General features: G+C 42.5%; 1 protein-coding gene across 1 annotated transcript in view; it reads left to right on the forward strand.

Annotated features, from left to right (window-relative positions):
• SORCS2 (sortilin related VPS10 domain containing receptor 2) overlaps nucleotides 1-24,409 on the forward strand; it is a 122,763-nt gene that overhangs the window by 93,464 nt on the left and 4,890 nt on the right. Inside the window, exons 16-26 of the mRNA XM_083448573.1 lie at nucleotides 1,798-1,931; nucleotides 3,288-3,416; nucleotides 4,126-4,297; nucleotides 7,615-7,801; nucleotides 9,435-9,568; nucleotides 13,556-13,679; nucleotides 14,089-14,201; nucleotides 16,133-16,258; nucleotides 17,386-17,485; nucleotides 17,992-18,091; nucleotides 20,332-20,489. Coding sequence (XP_083304699.1) covers nucleotides 1,798-1,931; nucleotides 3,288-3,416; nucleotides 4,126-4,297; nucleotides 7,615-7,801; nucleotides 9,435-9,568; nucleotides 13,556-13,679; nucleotides 14,089-14,201; nucleotides 16,133-16,258; nucleotides 17,386-17,485; nucleotides 17,992-18,091; nucleotides 20,332-20,489 — 1,477 coding nt within the window. The remainder of the gene's footprint in view (nucleotides 1-1,797; nucleotides 1,932-3,287; nucleotides 3,417-4,125; nucleotides 4,298-7,614; nucleotides 7,802-9,434; nucleotides 9,569-13,555; nucleotides 13,680-14,088; nucleotides 14,202-16,132; nucleotides 16,259-17,385; nucleotides 17,486-17,991; nucleotides 18,092-20,331; nucleotides 20,490-24,409) is intronic.

Consider the following 24,409-nt stretch of genomic DNA (forward strand, 5'->3'; position numbering starts at 1 on the left):
CCAATTGAAAACTTTTTAATTTCCTCCTCTTGTAGAGGAAGGGCAGTAGGGAACATTTGATGCCAAGGCTCAAAACAGCTCATGTATTTAACACTAAGGCGGCAGTCCTGCACTGCAGTCTAAGGAGTAAGTACCATTAAACTCAGCCTTTACTTCTGAGTAGACATGCCTAGGATTCAATAGGAAGTTTTTTCATGCCTAATTGTGTTATGGGGAAATTTTCCAAAGGGGTCACAGCACACATTAACCATTTCCTCCCTATCTGTGCCCCCCTCAAACAAAGCCAGCTTGCCACAGTAATTAGACAGACCCCTAGAGTAATTAGACTTTAAAAGCCACTTGTTGGTTCCAGTAAGATACTTTTCCTCAAGCCTAATTACTGTCCTGTGGGGAGGTTGCAGTCCAGATGGGGAAGCCTCATAAGCCCCACCCAGCCTGTGGGAAGAATTTTCCCTACCCTTTGGGCTTCTAAATCTATGTCTTGTTTATTCCCAGAAAATTGTCAGGGACTGGGCAGAGGAGGAATGGTGGAGACCGCCTCCCCAGCTTGACCCTTCCAGGGAGGAGGAAGAGAAAGACAGTTTAGATTTACAACAAGGGTCACAGCTCAGAGGCAATGAGGGCGAAAGTTGGGAAATAATGGGAGAAGAGGAGGAGGAAGAGGAAGCATCGGGTGGGGGGGGGGCAGCTGATGGACACAAGTGTCTTTAGAAAGCATTCCAGACACCCCATCTCCCAGAACCCGGCAAGACTTGAAAGTAGAAGAGCAAAGAGCTCAAAGACAGAAGGCCCTTGTCAGCACCCATAGGAGAGAGGATGCAAATGACGAATGAGAAAGTGGGGGAGATGGGGGGGTGGAGATTCACTTAGGACAGTGCCATTATCCAAGAGGCTGGGTTCTATAGCCTCTCTCTGTAGATAGTGAAAGCAAACGGTAAGAAACATTTCCATGTCTTTGTACATTCCTGGGCAACCAGCCAGGAGTCACTGGCAGCAGCCTGACAAAAATTCAGGTTGATAGCTGGCCATTAAGGAGTCACCAACACTGATTAGTATAAATCAAATATTACCTCTACTAATGTCGGCCATTTAAAAAAAAATTTTTTTTTTAGTGCTAAAGAGAATTGGCTAGCTGTTAGCTAAGGTGAGAGAGTCTGCATTATTAAAAGCCATGTAGGCCTCAGATTGCTGGTTTTGACCTATAAAGCCTGAAACCCGGAGGGTGATAACGTGAGAGCGGGCCTTTTCTGTGGTGGCTCCCCGTTTGTGGAATGCTCTCCTCAGGGAACCTTCTTTAGGCACCAGGCCTTCGGTTAAGTAAACAATCTATGTCCTTTTAAACTGAATGTGTGTGGGTGTTTTCATTGTTTTCTTTGTCATTATGCTATGTATTTTAGTTTTTTATACAGTGGTACCTCGCAAGACGAATGCCTCGCAAGACGAAAAACTCGCAAGACAAAAGATTTTTTCGTTTTTTGAGTTGCTTCGCAAGACGAATTTCCCTATGGGCTTGCTTCGCAAGACGAAAACGTCTTGCAAGTTTGTTTCCTTTTTTGTTTCCTTTGATTTTCAATGCATTCCTATGGGAAACCATGCTTCGCAAGACAAAAAATTCGCAAGACGAAAAAACTCGCAGAACAAATTAATTTCGTCTTGCGAGGCACCACTGTACTGTAAACCTTTCTGTGATCCTTGGATGAAGGGCGGTAGGTAAATAACAAACAAACAAACAAACAAACAACCTTTGTATGTTTAATCCTATCTGGTAGTTATGAGAGTTCACATTCCAATGTTCAGGGCGACCTCTGCATCATGGGTCAGCGGAGAAGTTTTCGGAAGAGGAAGACTTCCTCGTGGTGCATTAAAGGAAGAAGCTTCACATCAGCACTCACTTCCACAGCTTGTGAGTGCAGCCCTTCTGATTTCTCATGGTGAGCTTTTCTATAGGTCTTTGTGACGGCTTAACTACATATTCTGTATTAATCTTATTGAAAACCCTAATATTTAACAGAAGTGGTAGTTATGCACTGGTCAGAAAGAGAAAATTATTTCTAGCTTTCCTTTGAGGATGTGGTGGTGGTAGCAATAGTCAACACTTCATATCTCCAGCTGTTCTACCCCCCCTATGTATTTGTCAGAGTTACGTAGAAGACTTCATACCCCACCTTTCAGTTCTAAAGGACCCCCATGGTACCTTACAGACAGATTTTGAAAACAATATAGGGCATTTGAAAATAAAGTATAAATATGTAGAATTTTGAAGTACATACAGCAGCAGCAGTAACTTCCCTCCCAAGGCCTTCGCACATAATGTGTTCACTGCCCACCAAAAGTTGAGCAGTTATTCAACCTGGAGGAGCTTCCTTGCAACAGCATTTCATAACTGTGAGGACTTGACTGAAAAGGCAGTGTCTCAGTCACAACTCCAAGCAATTTCTGGTGCCCCCCAGCCCCCATAGTTGGGCTGTTGTGTTTGTTTGTTTGATTCCATTTATGAATTTCACAGTGATTCCACAGCAAACAATTGGAAACAAATTTCATATGTAAGAACAGTTAAAACCCAATACAGATACAGGCCAGGATAACGAACAACACTTAAAAGGTTTGTTGAAAAAGGATTGTGTTGTGTTTGGCTCCTAGCTGCTCTGGGCCTGTGTCAGTCAGAAAATGGACCGAGTGAGGACAGGAAGTAGCTACATACTCAGCTCATGTGATGGCCTGAAACTCACTAAAGCCATATTTCAGCTGAGACCAATGGTCCTTTTACAAGCACAAATGATCAAGCTGGTGGCACCTGCATTTAGTCCACAAAAACTAGGGAGAAACCCAGGACACAGTGGCTCAGCCATGACCAGAATCCTACTGCCCAGGTCTGGACCAGCCCTTATATAAAGGTTGTTCCTGCATGGAGTGCTGTAGGGCCAGCCCACACTAGTGGAAAGAGGCATTGCACACATTCTTTCCAGAGCCTTTTTACTCACCACACTGCCTGCTTGGGTTTGGGAAGGAGCTTGCAGGTGATAGGCAGCTTGTTTGCATTGGGTCCTCAGGGCACTGTGGCTGCATTCCGGTTGCAGGGCTCAGTAGACTCCTGCCATACAAGAGACCCTGGGGTGGGGGCTGGCTGACCCTCACACCCTTGGCATGAGATGGCCTCCCTATGGGCTACAAAAGATGCCAGTTGTGTACTCGTACTCCCCAGGCCACGTACACTACAAATAACACTTTACAAATTAATAGTAAAGACAAGTCAACTTCATGATTAATGCTTGTTTGTTGTTCTGTAGTGATTATGGGTTTGAGCGTTCAGCACTGCAAAAATCTGAGCCCAACACGTGCTTTGCTGATTTTTGGTTCCACCCTGAAACTCCTCCTGAGGACTGTGTCTTAGGGCAGGCCTACAGAAGCAGCACAGGGTAAGTACTTGGGGAGTGTTCTGCTGTGGAAAGCAGCCCCATAGCTTCCTTCCTTTCTTCAGTTAATCCATTGCCTTTCTAAATGGATATTGAAAGGTTGCTGTTAGCCATTCCCAGTTTGGTTTAACAGACAAGCCTTTTTCTCAGGAAACTCTGAGAGTTGTGGCTTTGGGAAGAGAATAGGGGTCTCCTAAGACTCTCAGCACCCTGAACAAACTACAGTTCCCAGGATTCTTTGGCTGAAGCCATGACAGTTTGAAGGGGTATCTTATTGCTTTGAATGCATGGTGTGGATGTGGCTTTTTGTGGAAGCAAGTCCCTTTGACCTTGGTGGGAATAACATCCAAATAGAGATATAGCCCAGTGCTTCGCCTGCAAAACATCCCAGGTTCAATTCCTGGTATCTCCAGGTAGGGGTCAAAATGCCCCCTGTCTGAAACCCTAGAGAGCCAATTCTGGTTAGTCTGAACAAAACTGAGCTAGATGGACCAGCAGTCTGGCTCAGTATAACACAGTATAACACTGTATAACACTCAGTATAACACTGTGTTTCTGGATTGTGCTGTTGGTTACCTTGGTCTGGTTCTCTTCCTGTTTTCCTCCTGCCTCATCCATGGGGAGAGATCAGATCCCTCCAAGTTATGATGCATGCTGTGTTTGACGTACAGTCCCATTGTGCACTTAGATATGCTCTCCATTTTTTCTACAGGTATCGCAAAGTTATATCTAATATATGTGAGGGTGGTGTGGATTTACAGCAAAACGTATCTCAGCATCTGTGCCCTCTGACTGCTCCCAGAGGACTGCAGATAAGCATCAAAGGGGAGAGCCTTGCTGTTAAGCCTGGAGAAGATGTCACCTTCATTGTCAAACAAGATCAGGTAACTGTAATTTCCTGCCTCTGTAGATATTTGTCTCCCATCTGCTTAGTGAATGGATAGAAGCTGGGAAATGCCATGATACCCTGCATATTTGTTAACCACAGAAGAAAAGGCATATTAATCCAGGTGCTGACAGTTCCAATACCAGGACACTTAACACATTCTAAAACATTCCCCATATTAGTATTTGCTAACTGGGGCAGCTCAGTGGCACCCATTGCAGGCCCAGGCCACACACTCTCCACTCCTCCGCTCAATTGAGCTACCAATCAAAGAGACCACACAGTTGAACGGGATCAAATCAGGCCACAACTTTATTGACTACAGATGAAGTGGTTTGGCATAGACATTGAGTAAGCATTTTAATTTCTGAGCTGTCTATGGGAAATGACCTCAGGGTCAATCCAGCAGCAGGGATTCCTATGACTTACATCAAATGGGGGGATCCCTGCAGGGATCCCTGCCTCTAGGAGCACTGAGACCCAAGCCCACTGTCTGGGCAAATGAACAGAAGCAACTCCATCATGGATCCCTTTAATGGGATACCCTGTTTCTGGAGGGGAAAGCGGGGGTACAACCCCCCTCCAATCAAGACTAAGGTCACTCAGTGCCTAAACTGCTGAAGTTGTGATGATTGCTACGAGGTAGGCAAAACCTCCAAGTCATAGCCAGTTCTCCTGATAGGCAAATTCCTACCCAGCCACGAAAATACAACAGCTACCACAGCTGTACGAAGGTCAATTCAATGAGTAAATGCAAAATTACTAGAGTGGGTGGTGGGTTGATCCCACGAAGAAGAGCTGGGTGTCGGGGGCCGGTGTGGGCTGCTTTAAATCCCCTGGGAGCGGACCTGAGGGAAGCCTGATTGTTCTCCCTAGCCCGCTCCCGGAGAGCCCATCTCTCTGTGCCAGTCTGCCATTGGCTAATTTGACGCAGAGCAGGATTTCAAGCTGGGAGCACGAACTGAAGCTCACGCTTCAGCAGGGATCAGGCCCTTCATTGTCAGTGTGGTGGAGGTGCTGGCCGTCCTGCAAAGCCACCGCACCCCTACCTATTAGGGGGTAAGCGGAGTTGCCCATGATCCTTGCAGCTGGGATCAACTTTCATTTGGAAGCAGGACGTGTGTTTTATTCTTTCAGGATAGAGTTTCCACTTGGGGGTGGGGGGAACCTTGGCCAATTCTTTCTAGGGAAAGATTCCTTTCAAACTCCTTGTCCTCCCAGATCCAGCCCGGCCAATTAATGTGAAAAGAAGTTTGCTGCAGAGCTCTTCCTTGCTATTAATCCCCTCTGCTGTCTTCACATAACTTCCTCTTAACATATGTTAGGAAGAAAATGGCCCCTTGTTAGGTTGCTTGGATTATCCAAATATCACTTCTTCCAGAAATCTCCCAGTCTATTTTTCTTCCCCCACGATGTTTTCCCCCTCAAGGCTGTTATGAACACTGCAGAGTCTCTTCTCTTGAGATGGAGCAGGAGTGGCAAGCTACAGGCAGCCCTACTCTCTGTCCTCTCCTGATATCAAGGCTGGAAAAGGCTTGCAAGACAACCCTAGCATTAATTAAAATGATGCAGCTGCCTCAGGTTGGGGAATGTTGGTGAGGGGACAGGGAGGAGTAGCAGCAGCAGCAGCAGCCCCCTATAGCTACTCCTTCTGAGTCCTTCCCCCATTCTCCTCTCTGTCTCTGTCCTGTCCTGGGTCTCCTGCTGCCCTCAAATGCAGTGGAGTCTGCTGTCTTGTTGCCAGTGTTGAAGTAAGAGCCAACTGCTAGTTGCCTTCTGTGTAAGGAATGTGGCGGTGGGGAACATGTGGGATGGCATACCTTGCCCCGGAGTGAAATAAGCTAGGGAAAGTCAAAAATAGGGTGTGTAATCTAGGAACATCCTCATCCAGAAGACATCTGACCCTATATAAACCTCTGGGGAGATAGGGCACACCCCAAATTCCTGGTCTTATATTTGTTGTGGAGCTTGTAACAAAGCTTTACAGAGCTGCATAAACTTGGGAAAGGGAACCCACATATTCACCAGTTCTGATCCGGTTCCCCATGCAGGTAGTCCTCAAAGAGCTGCTAAAACCACTCCAGTTCCAAGTGTAGGGTGCGGGACTGCAGATGTGCTTCCTCAGCCACTATTCTGGTATCAGAGTCTCATGATGCCTGCCCATTGCCATGCTGGTTGGGGCCAGTGGGAGGTGGGATCCAACAACATCTGGAGTTCCACAGGGTTTTCCATCCCTGATCTAGAGCAATGCTGAATCACCCTCTGAAAAGAAACAGAAGGGGCTTCTTCCAAGGAACAAAAAGAAAATAAATATTCCCTCCTCAGGCAGTATTCTTTGATGGATCATTCCTCATCAAGATCCAGTATTTTAGTGGAACCAACACACAGTGGGAATGGTGAATTTCCAGAGGAAGAGGAGGATTATGTATTTATTGATTGATGGTTCCCTGGTGTACATCAAAAAGGGGTTCAGTCTATGTTAGAGAGAGTGACTGGGCTTGTTTCCCCTGGTGCAATGGCAGAGAGGGCCTTCTTGCTTCTGAGATAATCTCTCTCTAGTGTTGTGCTCAGTTTATCAGATACCTTATTTGGGCTGCTGCATAATATTTTGAGAGATCAGGAGCAGCTGAGCCACCCCCACCCCCCACGGGGGCTTTGTAGTTTGGAGGGTTTATTGGCTTAGATGTAGGTGTTTCAAAATATGACAGGTTAGTAGAGTTTGGAATAAGACTAAGATATATTGCCAGATATTCATTCTCACCCTTGAAATTCATGTAAACTTTTCACTGTCCAGTTTTTTAGACCCTCAGGTTGGTTTGGGAACATTCCAAAGTGACCTGAGCTGGGGACAACAATCAGAAAAATCTGAATCTGAGGGAGAGCCTTGGATGATTAACTTACTTCTGTTGTTCTGCATGATACTGTCCCAAACACTTGGATTTTGATCTGAGCGTGGTGAGGAAGTTTGAGGGTTGGAAGACTTGATTCCCATTTTGAGGAGGGTCCTCATTGACATTTGAATCCAAGCCAAGTATGGATAAATTCATAGGAACTCCCACATTCTGAATGCTGAACAGGCATTATTCCAGGGAATATTCTCACACATTTCATCTGATTTATTTAAGAATCTTCCAAATGTCTATGTATTAAAAGAGATGAAAGCAATCATCTTTTGGCAGTAATAATCCTCCGGATGACTAATTCTGTTTGTTTCCCAGTGCCAGTTTTTATGATGGGGCTGAATGCAGGTGTGTGTGTGTGGCTTTGTTTTGGTTTTATCTGTCTCTTATTTTTGCTGTTCTTGGCTTTTCATAGGGAGATATTTTAAACACCAAGTATCAGCTGAACCTTGGCGATGGCGTTAAGGCCATCTATGTGAATCTCACATTGACAGGTGAACCCATACGACACCGCTATGCAAACCCCGGGATTTACCGAGTCTCAGTGATAGCTGAGAATGCTGCAGGCCGAGATGAAGCAGTTGTGTTTATTCAGGTTCAGTGTAAGTCTTTACCTCTTTTTCTTAATTCTTCTCTAGTCTTTTGTCATCAACATCCTTAGTAGCAGTAGAAGTAGTCATAGCCATACTACTATTGCCATAGTTCAGTCTTGGCAACCTGTGAAATGAAGGCTTTTGTCACTTCAGAAAGAAGCAGAGACTCAGCTAAATTTGACCAGCTAAGTGCTCTTTTTGTTTAAGAATCCAAAGTGTGTTGGTGTGTCAGGGACTGCCAGAGGTCCATAGTAGGTGCTTCCTACTAGTAGGTGATCTCTGACACATTTATTCAGTACGCTGGATCCCTGAAAGCTGTTCAGCACCCAAGCCGACCTGCTAGAAATCAATGGAAGCATACACAGGTGGCACATGAGCTCTGCTTTGCACAGATCCCTGTGCTACAACATTAGGTAAAGGGTAAAGGGACCCCTGACCATTAGGTCCTACCATTAGGTGCTACAACATTACTATTTGTCAGTGTAGTACCTCTTGTGCAGTCTGTTTTGTGGTGATGTGCAAAACAGATAGTGTGGAAAGTCTTTCAGTAACACTTAAGCCCATCAGATGCTCTGTTTTGTTGCCCTAGCATCAAACTAGTGTGGGAACAGAGATTGTCTAGTCGGTCAGACATCCAGCAAAACCATGACTTAAGCTTTTAAAAGAGGAGGTGGATAAGGAAGCTGGTGGCAGGCAGATGATGGAGAGATATCACACCCTCACCCACTTAGCAGAGCTGCACCAAAGCAGTCTTCTTATACTCCCCCCCCCCCCGCTCTCTTTATTAACCAAAAAAGCACCCCTGGAAGTTGGTCTATTTTTCATCCAAGTCTTGGACACAGAAGGATCTTTGCAAAAACCTCCTGAAAGCTGATTTTTTAGCCAGGGAACTGTGATGCTTCCTAGACTTGGCAGAAATTCAGATGTGCAATTCCTGAGGTTGTCTGGCCAAGATGGAGAAACTTTTCCCATCCCACTAAGCTGAAGCTGAAGCAAAATCTCTTTGTATGCTCTCTGGTCCCATAGGGTGTTGAAAGTGACTCTGCCAATATTTTGGCTCAGTCTGGTTAGGGAGTTGCACTATAACTGTCAATTTTGGGGATTGCACAGCTCCTTTTCTCGAAGCAGAAGGCTAAGCTACTTCATAAAGTCTCCATTCTCTGAAGCCTTAAAGGCCTTTCAAAGTTGGTGTGTTCAGTGCTGCTTAAACATGCATATGAGGGGCTTCATAAAGGTTTTGGAATCTACTTCCTACGTGTAAGCATAATTAAATCCACTTCTCTTTTTCTTGATGAAAATTTCAATGTGTCACAAATATTTCTTGGGTCCCTTAACGCTATGAGTGGACATGCTGAACTTTCAAGCAAGAGCATCTCAAATTTAATTCTGTGTGAGAGTTAATTCAGTGACCATTTTCTTGTATATTCTAGCATGCAAGAGAAAGTGCTGCCGGAAAGTGATTAACCACTTGGCTTTGGCCATTTACCCCAACCTGTTGGCAATGTGGGATTTGCTTGAAATGCATTGCTTATATGTCTCAGCGCTTTAGTATGATATTGCTGATGAATTGTTTAAAGATTTCAGAACCTGAAGTGCTTGATAAATTAATAGTTTCTTAATTAATGATAGGGACTTTTTTTAGCTCCACTGCAGGCATTACAGCTAGAAGTAGTTCCTGTTACTGGCAAAAATCAGAAGGTGAACCTGACAGCCATCATCTTTCCCAGAAACGCGAACTTTACACTGTTTTACTGGTGGATTGGAAACAACCTTCAGGTATTGACTAGTAATTAATTCTGACTTCTCCAATATTTAAAACAGGAGTTCCTAACCTGTGGCTCTCAAGATATTACTGGACTCTCATTAGCCCCAGCCATCACGGCTAATAGGCAGATATAATGGGACTTGTAATCCAGCAACTTTAAGAGGTTTACCACCCCTGTTTTAAAATTTTGCTTCTTATTCTTGTAGCACATGTGAGAAACATCACAATCTTATACAATACCATTCTGTTACACAAAAGTTTGTCTCCAGTATCCTTTGTATTTACCTGAGCACTGCAACTCCTTTTTTTTCCAAGAGTAATCACAATTATAAAGACCTTTTGGGTCTTTTCTTTAGGATTTTAAACTATTATCATTTTCCAGAACTAAGGTTAGCATTAACCTTGGATAAGTGTCAACTAAGGAATTGGCTCTTCTGGATAGAATCTAGAAGGGACCCGCAACTAATTAGAAACACCAATTTCCCCCTTGATATCCATTCCTGAGAACAGAGCATTTTAGAACTAGTTACCTGACCAAATTCTCACCAGTTTCCTTAAGAAATGCCTCTATTGAGCTGCATTTCCAAGTGATTCCCTGCAGTCTTGGATGGTCACTACAAGAAGGTCCCATATGCAGACAGACCTCAGATGGAAGACATCACTCGTGATCTGCCAGCCTGCCCCTCATGTAGAGACCCAACAGATCGTTTTCTGAAGCCTTTGTTCACACAAGCAAGCTAGCACACCCCAGCAGAAAATGTGATTTCTTTGGAGTGACAATAATAGTTTTGTAACACAGACAGTGGCCCTCTACACACGGGCTGAAAAAATCAGCGAAAGGGAGTTAGATAAAATTGCTGTAAATTGTTGTGGAAATTCAGAGGTTTGATCTCAAATCAAATTGGATTTGAGTTTGTTGTCTCTGGTAACTTCTCTCTCTTAACATCATGGATGTTGGCTTATATTATGGATGTATGACCTGTATTATTTTAGTAATACACCAGTGTGGCGTAGTGGTTAAGAGCGGTAGTCTCGTAATCTGGGGAACCGGGTTCGCGTCTCTGCTCCTCCACCTGCAGCTGCTGGGTGACCTTGGGCCAGTCACACTTCTCTGAAGTCTCTCAGCCCCACTCACCTCACAGAGTGTTTGTTGTGGGGGAGGAAGGGAAAGGAGAATGTTAGCCGCTTTGAGACTCCTTAAAAAGGGAGTGAAAGGCGGGATATCAAATCCAAACTCTTCTTCTTCTTCTTCTTCTTCTTCTTCAAGTCTGTCATGGCCTTTGGCTAGAACAATAAATTTAGGAACATACAAAGTATAGCAGTATGGAAGAGTGATAATCCTTTTATAAAAGTAAATAATATTTTTATTAGGAATTCAGTGTATGAGAGGGTAAGAGGTCACCTTAGATGCTCTGATAGAAATTGGCTTAATTTCTTACTTTGACCAACTTAACCTGTCCAGCTTCTTAAAACTATGCCCATTCTCAAGCAACCTGTTTGATGTGGGTGTTCAATTTCCCGTGTACAAATCACAGAAGGGAGAATCGTTGTCACTTACGCACATACAGACAGACTTCATCTACATTAAGGTCACATCCAGGAGTGGCGTTTCCCGTTTCTCCACTGGAGATGAACAGGAAGTGCTGCTTTGCCCTGCTTTCATGGCTCCTGCCATCACAGACCTACTCCCACAGTTGCCATGTAACCTGCCCCATCTACCACTGGTGAAGTGCTGCCACCATCAATGCCAATTTTGGGCACGTCGGTTTTTGGTGAAATCTCACCCAAAATGACTGTGACATTGTCCCAAATCAGCACTGATGGGGCGGCACTGCTCCACTGGTGGTGGGGCAGGCAGAAGCAGCAGCCTCACCTGCCTCATGGCTGCCCAGCTCTTTATCCCATCCACACCATCTGCTTGGCTTTGTCCAAAGAATCCTGGGAACTGTAGTTTTTTGAGGTTGCTGGAAATTGTAGCTCTGTGGAGGGTAAATCACAGTTACCAGGATTCATTGGAGAAAGCTCTGTGCTTTAAATATGTTTTAAATGTATGATGTTCATGCGACCTAGGTTTCAAAAGCTTATTTGCCTACTTTTCTTAAGTTGGCTAGTTTTTTTAGTCCTTTCCCTCATTGGCTAATGTTCTGTCTGCTCATTTCATTTGGGTAAGATTTTGAAACAACTGAGAGAATTTAGGTACCGTATTTACTCGAGTCTAATACACCAACAAATTTAATGCACATCTCAATTTTCAGAACCTTGAAACCAAAAAAATTGTTTGCTGGTAAATGTACCGGTAAATGTGCCATTGAATCTAATGCACACCTTTATTTTTGCAATGTGATTTGGCCAAAAAAGGTGCACATTGGATTTGAGTAAATACGGTAATTCAAACAGCAATCTCTTGGCAGATCCAAAACTGGAAGTGGTTTTGGTCATGATGTCAGCTGTCTGCTTTTGCTTGCATCTTTGTACTGGTGTTACATTTGCTTGGGAGCTCTGGAAACCAGCCCATTGTGCACTGTCATCCCCCCCCCCCAAGAAAAAACCCCACTGGAAATGGCTGAAATCAAAACGACTCCTGAAACCAAGTGGAGTTTGGGGTCCTCCCCATGCCAGACAGTGAGGAAAGGCTTTTTGTCTAAGGAAACTGGTATTTTGTTAGTTTTTATGCTTTTTTTGCCAGCTCTAAAGTGTTCGTCTTCCTTCTTTATTCCATTCAAATATACATTCTGATTTCCTTCATAATATAGTTAATATTTTTGCATTTTCCTTAAAATTTAGTGTCTCACATCTTTCATACTTCTACTCATGCTTGTTCTGGATAACATGCACCCGATAATTTTGTGTGTATGTATGCATGCATGTAAAAAAAAAAAAAAACATTTTAAAATTAAAAGCAGCACCAGGAGGCAGCAGGGGATGAGGGAAAGCTGCTTTATTTACTTTTTTCTGCTCAGAACAGCCCCTCCCAAGCTGCTTCCCCCTGCCGTGTGTTCTAGATGCATGTTTGCAGGATAAAAATGTTCTGAACTGGAAAAGTCACCATAGGAGGATTTGGAGCCAGTTGAGAAAGGATTAAGCGCCTTTCCTCCCCTGCTGTCCTTCCACTCAAAATTGCAGGTTCCTGAAGCTCTTCTTTTTTCCCCAAAACTGATGAGGTTTTGTTATGCACATTTGCATGCAGCATCTAGCTTCCCGTATGAATTTCTAAAAAAATAGAAACAAGAATATGTAACACATGCTCCTCTGAAAATAATTGTTGCCTGACCTTGGATCTTCTGCTGCTAATCCCCAGTGCCTTGGAGCACCTGCCGCTACCCAGAGAATACCCAGGAGCGCTTTCCAGGGTTGAGCCCTGGCAGCAAATACAAGTTCCAGGGTAATGCCCTGGTGAATCATCACACAAACAAAGCCCTGCTTAGACCAAATTAAATAAACAGTTTGTTACCATATGAAATATTTATGCTTCCAGTTGCAATGTTCTCAGCATTTTTCTTCACCCTTCATTTGTTCCTCACCAGGACTGAAAGAAAATGCAGGTTTTTGTGAATTGGTGCCAGCAATGCCAGTCTTCTTTTTGGTTTTTTAAGACCTTTTTTGGTGCCCTTGCTCATAGGCATTGGAGCTTCTCTTGGCGGCTGCCACCTGTTGGCTTCTGTTTTTGTTTCATAATGTCCTGGAATGACGCTGCGTCTGAGACATTGCAGGGAACAAAAATGGCACCTGCCAGCTGGTAGTGATCAAGGGAAGCTCCTCTGCTGACAAATGTGATGTGGGCACACTTTTTTTTATAAAAGGGTTAAAAGTGGGGAGAAAGACGAGAGCACCATCTCTGCTGCCAATGGGAAGTTCCCTCAGATGTTTCAAATAATTTTGCTTCCCCTGAAAATTGTCCCCAGGTTTGTTCCCCCCTTCAATTTGAAGATGAAAGCTCTTAGTTGAACATTTGGACTTTGCTTATTTTTTCCTCTTTCTTTTCTTTCTTTTCTTTTTAGCCACTTCTGTCACTGGAGAATTTTTTGGTAACCAGTTTTGCAGAGGTGGGCGAAGTCAGAGTTACAGTTCAGGCTTCCTGTGGGAACTCCATGCTTCAGGATTCCAAGATTGTCCGGGTTTTGGGTGAGACACTTTCCTTCCAAATATATATTTTAAACTATGCAAATTCTTTCACCTCCATCCTATTGTAGCTGAGACAGCTTGGGTTAAAGCTTGGGCTTTTCTGAATATTTACAAGTCTGTGGGTGCTTCAGCTGTGAACATGACAAATCCTGGCACGCAATCAGCTTTGGGGAATTAATCCTACTCTTCCAGTGATTGTCATGGTTTTGTTACTCATGTGTGTTCATGTACTATATAGTTCTGCCCTTAGTTGCTTGTTTTCTGTTGTGAAAATTTTCAGATAAAGACTGTGGTTATAGAATATTTCTTTTGCATAATAGCTTTGTGCAGAGAAACTTTTGTGCAAATCCAGAATTGGTTTTTTTATGTATACAAAATTTGTTTTTAAGTTCTCTCTTCCTGTTTCCAGATAATTTTCAAGTACTTCCTCTAAGGTTTTCTGAACACCTGGACTTATACAACCCAAACATACCTGCCTGGCGGGAAGATGTTGGCCGTGTCGTAACACAACAGATTGCAAAGGTGCTCTGATGGTTTGCAAATTTAGCAGAGATGGGACAGAGGGAATGTGGAGCCTTTGGAGAAGCTTGTATATAGAGTTAGTGCAGCAGGATGACATAACTGGTTTTGGTTTTACTTCTTGTTCCCTTTGTGTCTTTAAATGAAGTAGAGACATTTTTCAGGGAGAATGTGGTTTTACGTTATTTATTTATCAAGTTATCAAGGTTTGCAGAGTGATTGTAAATAAATGCTCTTGAATTGCTTGTATTTACTCAAATCCAATGCTCACCATTTTTGGCCAAATTGCGGTACAAAAATTAAGGTATGCTTTTGATTCAATGGCACATTTACAATCACCAGCAAATAATTTTTTTGGTTTCAAGGTTCTGAAATTTGAGGTGTGCATTAGATTTGAAATTATGGCATATAATTTAGGGCTCAAGCAACAGCAAACAATGCTTTGATATACTGTACATCAGCGAGGATCCATAACAAGCACAAATTGACTTCTCTTGAGAGGAATATGATTAACTCATTATTCGGGAGTAATTTTCTTAAAATACTTGTCACTGGCTTGAGAGGAATGCCTATCGTAAAAAGAATAGTGGAATACTTATGATACAAAAATGATTTTGATCTGTTATGTTTCACCTCCTATCAGTATTTCACTAAATTGTTTTGCTCAATTTCAGACACATTACCTACATCACTATAATTTTCAATATCACCTCCTCACAAGAAAATGTTTCACATTCAGATTGTTTTTTTAATTTATTGTCCAACGATGGAAGGAACCTCTAATAAACCAAGAGAGGCTTGGGTTAATAATATCTGGAGCATTGCTCTATCAAAACGCCTCACATACCATCAGCGATTAATCAAAGGTTTCTACAAAAAAGATACATTTGACACGATCTGGTCTCCCTTTTTCTCTTTTATTGAAGAAGAACAGGATATTTTAATGTCATCATCATCATAGAGGGGATATATCGATTAAAAATGTCTAGCCAGATTGTTGGTTGGGTTCAAGCCAACATGACAGTGATGTGGGACTGAGGATTAGAATGATCATTTTGTGATACTATGGCAATGGACAAAGCTGTATTGTAACTTTTGAATAAATGTTTTAATGTTTTTTTAAAAAAAGAATATATACATATTCCACCACCTCCCGCCTCCGGTTTTGATGTAACTATGCAATGGGGTTTTGTTGGTTGTTCAGTTGGAAGTTGCCTTGAGCAAGATAAAATGACTAACTAACTAAATAAATAGATCTCCCACCTTGCCCTGCAAGGTGCACACAGACACACATATTGCTTACCATGTTAGAAGATGGAACTGCAATCTTTTGCATACTTAGCTAGGAATGAGACTCACTGAACACAATGGGACTTAACATAGTGTAAATGCATAAGATCAGACCATAGCTGTCAACTTTTCCATTTTCTTGCGAGGAATCCTATTCAGAATAAGGGAATTTCCCTTTTAAAAAGGGGGAAATTGACAGCTATGGATCAGACTGCATAACCATCTGTTAAAATTGGGGAGGAAAAAAGGGAATCTTTGCCAACTTGAGTCCCATCAGGGGAAAAGGTGGGGTATAAATAATTAGATGATGATGATGATGATGATAGAGCACGCAGCACTAAATCTGTCATTAGTGCAAGCAATAAGGCACTGGTGAAACTACAAGACACTTGAACTTAATAAGTATTTTCCACTTTTTAAAACAAATTGCCTAAATCTTCCTATTATTATTCTTTATTCTTTATTACATCCATTTGTTTGTTTGTTTGTTTGTTCTTCTCCAGTAGTTATTCCAAACCTTGACTAATTCATGTGAGGCAAGAAACAAATCAAATCAAATCACTAAAGGAGCTATAGTAGAGCAGTTTATTACAAAGGCAGCCATGCAGTCCAAGTCCATTTCTGAATGGTTTCTCTCCCCTCAGGAAACAGGCGTACCTGAAGAAGGTCTTGTTACAGTAGTCAAACCTGGACTGCCCACAACTGCAGATTTACACGTGCTTCTATCCATGAACCACACCAAAAGCAAAATAAGTATGCCTAGCAACAAGGTAAGAAGACAGATGAATAGTAACTTAGAGCACAATACACATTGACTGTCTCACTCCTTATTAAACTAAGAGCACTGTGTGATTTTGCAACGTGTCTAGCAAAGCAGAGAATCACTCTTTGAAGGGCCTAAAAGTATTTTAGGAGGGAACTGTCACATGTTCCCTCTAACAGCTGATGCATCACTAGGACTACATCTGTTCTATGTGACTGGAGCCCCCAGGATGCACACTCCTCATATCTGGGGATGTGCAGCATTGGTATAGGAAGCAACCATTCAGTTAGGCTGCAATAGTAAGGTATGAATTGGCCCTAGATTCACATTCCAATTTTCTTATTTCTCCTCCTCCTCCTTGGAAAGAGTGCAAGGCATTAGCCTTGGAGAGCGTATCATGTTACATGAAAAAAACCCTGTGCCCCAAATACTGTACATGCTGAATTGAGACAGATATTAGCCTGACAAACCCTGCTCAGTCTTGTCTTATCGTTTCTTTTTTAATATGGGCAGTTACTGGATGCATAATCATGCCTCAGTGCTCTTGCAGCTGAAGCATAAAGTGAAAAGTCCTTGTGACTACCACTGAACAAAATCAATATTTCAGAAGTCACAGGGCCCCTATAGTATTAAAATATTCATCTTTTGCCATCAGCTTTAATAGCAATTATTTCAGATTCTGCAGCGTCAGGATTCACTGCCTTCTCATAGATGAATGTTTTGCCTCAAAATTTGCTGTGGGTAACCCAGATTTGAGTACAGTGGTACCTCGGGTTACATACGCTTCAGGTTACAGACTCTGCTAACCCAGAAATAGTGCTTCAGGTTAAGAACTTTGTTTCATGATGAGAACAGAAATCGTGCTCCGGCAGCGCAGCAGCAGCAGGAGGCCCCATTAGCTAAAGTGGTGCTTCAGGTTAAGAACAGTTTCAGATTAAGAACGGACCTCCGGAACGTATTAAGTACTTAACCCGAGGTACCACTGTATAAGAAACCCCTACTTCATTTTGAATTTTACTTTTGGCTGAATTTTCATAGCAACTCAACAGGGAATAACTCCACACAAGCAATGACTTCCTTTTGGTGGTTGTGGAAGGTAGGACCTGCCTAACGCAGTTTTTCTTATGTTTCCAGAGAATAGCTGCTATTAAGCAATCTTTGAATGCCCATAACATCAGTTTCTTCATGAGAGGAGGACACTGGGTCTTTGTGACCTTAGTTAGCTCGGATTCAGGTAAAATTTGTATCCTTTTTTGACAAGGAGTTGATGTTCCTCTCATGTTTAAGTTAGAATAATATTGAAGCGCCATATTGGTTTGGAATTCATACACACACACACACCAGTCAGCCTATCATTACAATTAAAACAATCACTTTGAATAAAATTTAAATCTTGCTCTTAAATGTTATATGGAAGAAAATCCTATTGAAGTGAAGATTCCCTGCGTCCAGAAATGAGGTTAGGCCTGGGGAGTTAGATCTTTTCCACACCATACATAAAGCATATGGCCTCCCCCAAAGCATCCTGGGACTTTGTTAAGGGTGCTGGGAATTGCAGTTAAGTCAATGGCTATGCCCTTCCCAGGACCTTAGTCCCATTGACTTTACTGCATTGTGGACAAGATGAGTGGATACAGTTTAGGGTCACTTTATTAAAAAAGAATCTGCACTAATGCTAAATACAGAGGATGGTTGATTGTGCTCAGGATTGAATGTAACAGTGTGTGCCTTTGGTTTCAGATTCTCAGAGTATTGGAGGAGGAGGGTACTGGGCGATAATGGCCCTTTTTGTCATCTCTCTGGTGGCTGTAGGCGCTATCATCCTCTACAAGTTTAAAAGGCAAGTGATTTTATATCTGGCATCATATGCAGAATATGTTTATAAAGCAGAAATTGTATTTTCTTTTTAAAAAAAATCTTCACCTTTTTTCAACATCTTTTCCCTAACCCTATTATTATAAACTTCTCATGGTATGTTAATAGCTTCCAAAACAGATATAAAGCAGATATAATAATAATAATTCCCCTTTTTAGGAAACAAAATATTATTCACAGTAGGGACAGATTTTTAAAAAATTAAACTGAAAGTAACTTTGTCTGTACAAAACGTTGTGAGTAAAGTCTGTGGGGAAATGATTTTTCCAGGATGTGTAGCAGCTTCAGAACCCCTGTGCCTGCAGGGCAGAAAAGTCCCAGTGGCTTTGCGTTCTCTTCCCTGCCCCCACCCACCCAGGCTGGGCTAGGCTCCTGCCCCACGTCCCGGGTGGAAGCCTTTTGGTCCAGAAATCAAAAAGTAAAAAAATACCCCCTTGCCTGATCAAATATTTGGGGGCGAGTCCTGAATAAGACTGTATGACTAGACTTCAAAATGGTTTGCAGTGGTTGATGTGACTGTTATTCCCTCTGCTGCAACAAGAGAAAAGGAACAGTACCTGGTGAGCTGGTGTCATTCCTCTCTACCAAAACTCAGCAGAGCAGAACCTGGTGCTTCCATGCATCTTTCAGGGCTTGCCTGGTGCTCAGCTTCCTAAGAGCAGCATTGTAGAGTTAGGACAGTAGCATTCATTTCACTTTAATTATAGTCACAAGCTGTACCAATCTGAGTTACTAAAGATCTATTGTTCATAATAATGAGTAAGCAGGAAACGAGCAATCTGTTGTTCCAAGGTCAAAATTGAATTCCTTCAAGTGAGCAATGAGCCATCATAACACTGGAAATACAAATGAGGAGTACTTCAGGGCTAAACAAATCATTTTATTAGTCAGCTTATGTCACACACACTAGGTTAGATCTGGGGATGCTTGAGGAATTCAATTTCTGATGCAAAACAACCTGATCTACACTTCCCAAATGGAAGAAGGAACATAACTATCCTTCAAAAGTAGTTCTCAACTCAAATAAAATACACAAAAAAGTGTTAAACTTTTAAAAATAACATATATTTATAAATGTGCACATTGAGATAATAATGAACAATCACAAATAAATGCAGAAATGGAATGGACCTATCAATGAAGACCTGAAAAATTGACACAGAATGTAAATAGATTGATCTGTCCAGGCCTAGTTGGATAGAAGAGTTCTCTGGAACTGAGGGTTGGGACGTTGAAATCTACAGACATCAAATTTCCCATTCTTTGGCCACACTGACACATAACAATCAACCGTTGTTTCTGGCACAATCAACACGCAGGTGCAACCTGATGCTTTGCTTCTCCCCTGATGCAAATAAAGAAACAAACATGGGGAAAACGAAGCATGACTAGGGGTTCAGATGTAACAGGAAGCCAAGCTTAATTGACAATTCCTGGTTTGTATCTCTGCTTGCCTCAGGGAAGAAGCAGAACATCAAGTTGTACCTGCATGTTGATTGTGCACAACCAAGTCATATAGAACCGTGTCAGATGACACAGAATGCCAGTGGTGTGCCCCATGTGCAGACTTCCCACAGGCATCTTGTTGGCCACTGTGAGAACAAGATGCTGAACCATGGCCCTGATCCAGCAGGCCTCTTTTTATGTTCTTAACCAGGGATTTGCCTCAATGCACCTTTTAAACATTCCTTTTGGAGGTAAAGATTTAGGCCGGGGGTCAGCAACCTTTTTTTCAGGCTGGGGCGGTCCACTCCCCAGCAGACCTCTCAATGGGCTGGAGCGTGTGTGCCCGTGCGTGCACTCAAGCTATTTCCAGCGCTCTTCTGAGATGGAGGAGTGCCTATGCGCATGCGCACACGCTGTTTCCGGCGCTCTTCCAACCAGGAAGTCAGTTCCCGTGGTGAGGGGGGAAATGGTGGCCCCCCCAAAAAAGCACGGAATACGCACGCCGATCCACGGAACGGCCATGGGCCAGAACCAGTCCATGGGTCTTAGGTTGCCAACATCAGATTTAGGTCCTAGTCTGGCTATAGCAGCATGCAAAAAATAGGTGGTTCTAGGTTGGCAAGTACATTCCCATCAGCATGAAAAGGTGCTTCTAGCCAATTCAGTTGAGTCTTAATGAGCTAGTATTATCCACACCTATTTGTGGATCAGAGCAGCACTGTACAACACTGCATTACAATCCTGTCTTGTACTCTTAAGGAAATTACCAGGCAGAAATGTCTATGCACAGATGCAAAATGAAAAAGAACAAGAGATGACCAACCCTGTAAACCGTAGAGAGGACACCCAAAATATCATCCAGGGGGAGGAGTTTATTGATGATGATCTTGATTGTCAAACACTGGGAAATGCAAGAGGTAAGTACACCCTTCTCTTTCTTTACTGGCAAATTTCTGCTCTGCTCTCAAAAGGGTTCTCGTAATCAATAATACCAACTGCTATATTATTGCAGCATCCAAAAAAATATGTTGTACACATGTCAGTCCATGGGAACAAATATTTATTTAGGACCCAAGTGCTGAATGAATAAAATAAGGAAAATTATAACGGCAGCGGTGGGGGGGGGGAGATCACTACTAACTGTATGCTTGACAAGCACTATACAGCAGTAACTCACTCTTTCTTTTATAATTACATTGATTATGAAAGCATTTGTTTCATTCCATTCCATAAGCGTTTGGAAATGCATTTCCAGTGTACCAGCAGCCTGAGTGGCATTCTTCATTATATGGTGGTCATTGTAGACCACAGCAGCTGTATTATTCATATCTGAATTCTGATTTAGCAAAGGTTACATCCGCACCATACTTCCTCCAGAGAATCCTGTGGACTACAGTTTGTTAAAGGTGCTGGGAATTGTAACTGTGTGAGGGGGAAATGGCAGTTTCCAGGATTCTTTGGGGAAAGCCATGACTGTTAAAGTGCTATACAGTGGAACCTCGAGTGGCGGGTGTAATCTGTGATGGAGGCACGTCCGCAACCCGCAGCATTCGCATCCTGAAGCGCCGCGTCTGCGCCGGCACAATTTGGTGCTTCTGCACATGCGCACAGCACGCATGTGTGAGTGGCAAAACCTGGAAATAACCTTTTCCAGTACTTCCGGGTTTCCTGCAGTCCGTAACCCAAAAACACATAACCTGAAGTGTCCATAACATGATGTATGACTGTAAATGTGCTTTAAATGCAAGGTGTAGATGTGGCATTAAACATACATTCTGGGTTCTTCAATCTATATATTTTATTAATTAATGGAAATATTGATTTTAAAAAGTATATGCTGAAGTAATCTAACATTTAATACTTTATAAAATATGTCAATTAGGTTGACATTTATTAGTTCTTGTAAAAAGTGACTACAGCTAAATCTGTTAGCTTGACTAGGGATTACCGGTACTTCCTATTCTAGTTACTCACTGCTGAGGGAGAGGTGAATCTGAAGGCCTAAGGACTAGAAAGTGAGCACCGTGGCACCAATTTTAAAAAGGGGATTGGGGCTACAGGGAGTGGCAAGAGAGGCTGGAAATCACGGGCCAATTAGCTTAATGTTTGTCCTGGTAGAAATACTAGTTGAAGATAAAACAAGCAAGCATATAGAACAAGCCCCGCTGAAGCAAAACCAGCATGGCTTCCGCAAGGATACATCCCATCTCACTCCTTTTTAGAGTGTCAATACCATATAGATAGTGGTGATCCAGTTGAGAAACTACTTCACCAAAGACTCCTGAGTAAGCTTAGCAGTCATGGAGTAAGAGGCAGGCTCCTCTTTTGTATCAGGTATTGTTTAAGTAAGAATAGATGGACAGATCTATCAACAGAAGGATGTAGAAAGTGGAGTCCCCCAAAGTTCAGTATTAGGACCTATACTTTTTAACTTATTCTGAAATGATTTGGAGCTAGGCATGAGCAGTGGGGTGGCCATGATTGCTAATGATGCAAAGTGGTTAAAACAAAAAGAAGTAGTGAAGAGCTCCAAAAAAGATGAGTGGTGAAATGGTGAATACAATTCAATGTAAACAAGTGTAAAGTGGTGCATGTGAAGAGAAAAAACCCAATTTCACATATACCCTAATGAGGTCTGAACCATCTCTGACTGACCAGGAATGATACCTTGGGGTCATAGTGGATAGCTCAACTAAGATGTTGAGCTGTGAAGAAGGCAAATTTCCTGCTAGGGATAATTAGGAAAGGAAAATAAAACTTCTGATATAATGCCATTACACAAATCAATGGTTCAACTGCATTTGTAATACTGTGTACAGTTCTAGTTGCCTCGTCTCAAAAGGAATATTGCAGAGTTGAAAAAGGAAAAGAGCAACCAGAAATGATTGAGCAACTCCTTATGAGGAAAGGGAGCAGCATTTGGGGTGTTCAAGTTCAGAGAGTAGGCAAGTAAGAGGCAACGTGATAGAAGTGTATGAAATGATGCCTGCCATTGAGAAAGTGGACAGAGAGGTATTTCCCCCCTTGCTCATAACACTAGAACTCAACGACATCCAATGAGACTCAATGAATTCCACAAATTCAGGACAGATAGATGAAAGCTCTTCCTCATGCAGTGCATAGTTAAAACTCACTCCTATGCGAGGCAGGGATGGCCAGCAACTTGGATGGCTTAAAAGAGAATGACTGTATAGTTGTACCTCGGGTTACAGACGCTTCAGGTTGCATACGCTTCAGGTTACAGACTCCGCTAACCCAGAAATGTTACCTCAGATTAAGAATTTTGCTTCAGGATGAGAACAGAAATCGTGCGGCGGCAGCAGGAAGCCCCATGAGCTAAAGTGGTGCTTCAGGTTAAGAACAGTTTCAGGTTAAGAACGGACCTCTGGAACAAATTAAGTATTTAACCCGAGGTACCACTGTATACAGATTCATGGAAGGAAAGACTAGCAATGGCTACTTTTCACAGTGGCTTTGTTCTGCCTCCGCTGCCTCTTCCACTGTGAAGACGAACACAAAGAATTCATTCAACTTTTCTACAGTCTCCTTTTCTTCCTTTAGCCCACTTTTGACCGTGTCATTCCAGGGTCCAACCACTTCTCTAGTTAGCCTCCTGCCTCTGATGTATTTAAATAATTCATTGCTATTGTTTATGTTTTTAGCAATTTGCTCCTCAAATTCATTTTAAGCCCCTGCTATAAGTCTGCTTGCATTTCTTTACTTTTTTGTTCTCTTCATTTGGACCAAACTTCCATTTTCAAAAGGAAACCTTTTTGTCTCTAACAGCTAATTGAATTCTGCTTTCACCACAGAGGCTGTGGTGGTACATTTCTTGATCTGTGTTATATATTTTAGCTGAACTTCCCAAGCACATGGGTGTCTGCAGAAATAATTTCAGGGGCAGGGGCAAAGTAGATTTGTAAAAAGATTTTTAACTATAGGTTGTTGTTGATGATTTGCAGTCTTCATAGAATGTAATTCCACAAACCATTGCATTGTGCTAAAGAGAAGCAACGAGAAATCATAGTGGATTGTGCCTGTTGGAAATTTACTGCATTTTATGGGATTATACATATCAGAACTAACTTCTAACAAATTCCTTTATTTGCCATTTACCAATAACAGAGAAAAACATACAGCTTGAGTTTGTCCATTGAACATCAATACTTGGAATTCTAAACCAAATTAAAACCCCTAAGGCTGAATTTCCCCTACTTTTACACATTCATTGTGGTGAATGCCAAACACAAGATCTGAAACCACTCAGGTTTTTTTGTTAATGCTTTTAAAATTATTATTAAATTTCTATACCAAGGGACATGGGTGGCGCTTTGGGTTAAACCACAGAGCCTAGGGCTTGCTGATCAGAAAGTCAGCGATTCGAATCCCCGCGATGGGGTGACCTCCCGTTGCTCGGTCCCTGCTCCTGCCAACCTAGCAGTTCGAAAGCACGTCAAAGTGCAAGTAGATCAATAGGTACCGCTCCGGCGGGAAGGTAAACAGCATTTCCGTGCATTACTCTGGTTCGCCAGAAGCGGCTTAGTCATGCTGGCCACATGACCCGGAAGCTGTACGCCGGCTCCCTCGGCCAATAAAGCGAGATGAGCACCGCAACCCCAGAGTCAGTCATGACTGGACCTAATGGTCAGGGGTCCCTTTACCTTTAAATTTCTATACCACCCTTCATCTGAGGATCACAGGGCAGTTTATAATATAAAAACACAAAAATGCATAACATAGTAACAAACAAACAAATAACCGTCCCACCCCCCAGTTTAAAAGGCCAAAGATTGTTTAATTACCTGGTGGCCTGGAATAAAAGGAATGGTTTTGCCTG

Source organism: Podarcis tiliguerta, assembly GCF_965153285.1.
Source record: "Podarcis tiliguerta genome assembly, chromosome: 7".
NCBI lineage: Eukaryota > Metazoa > Chordata > Lepidosauria > Squamata > Lacertidae > Podarcis > Podarcis tiliguerta.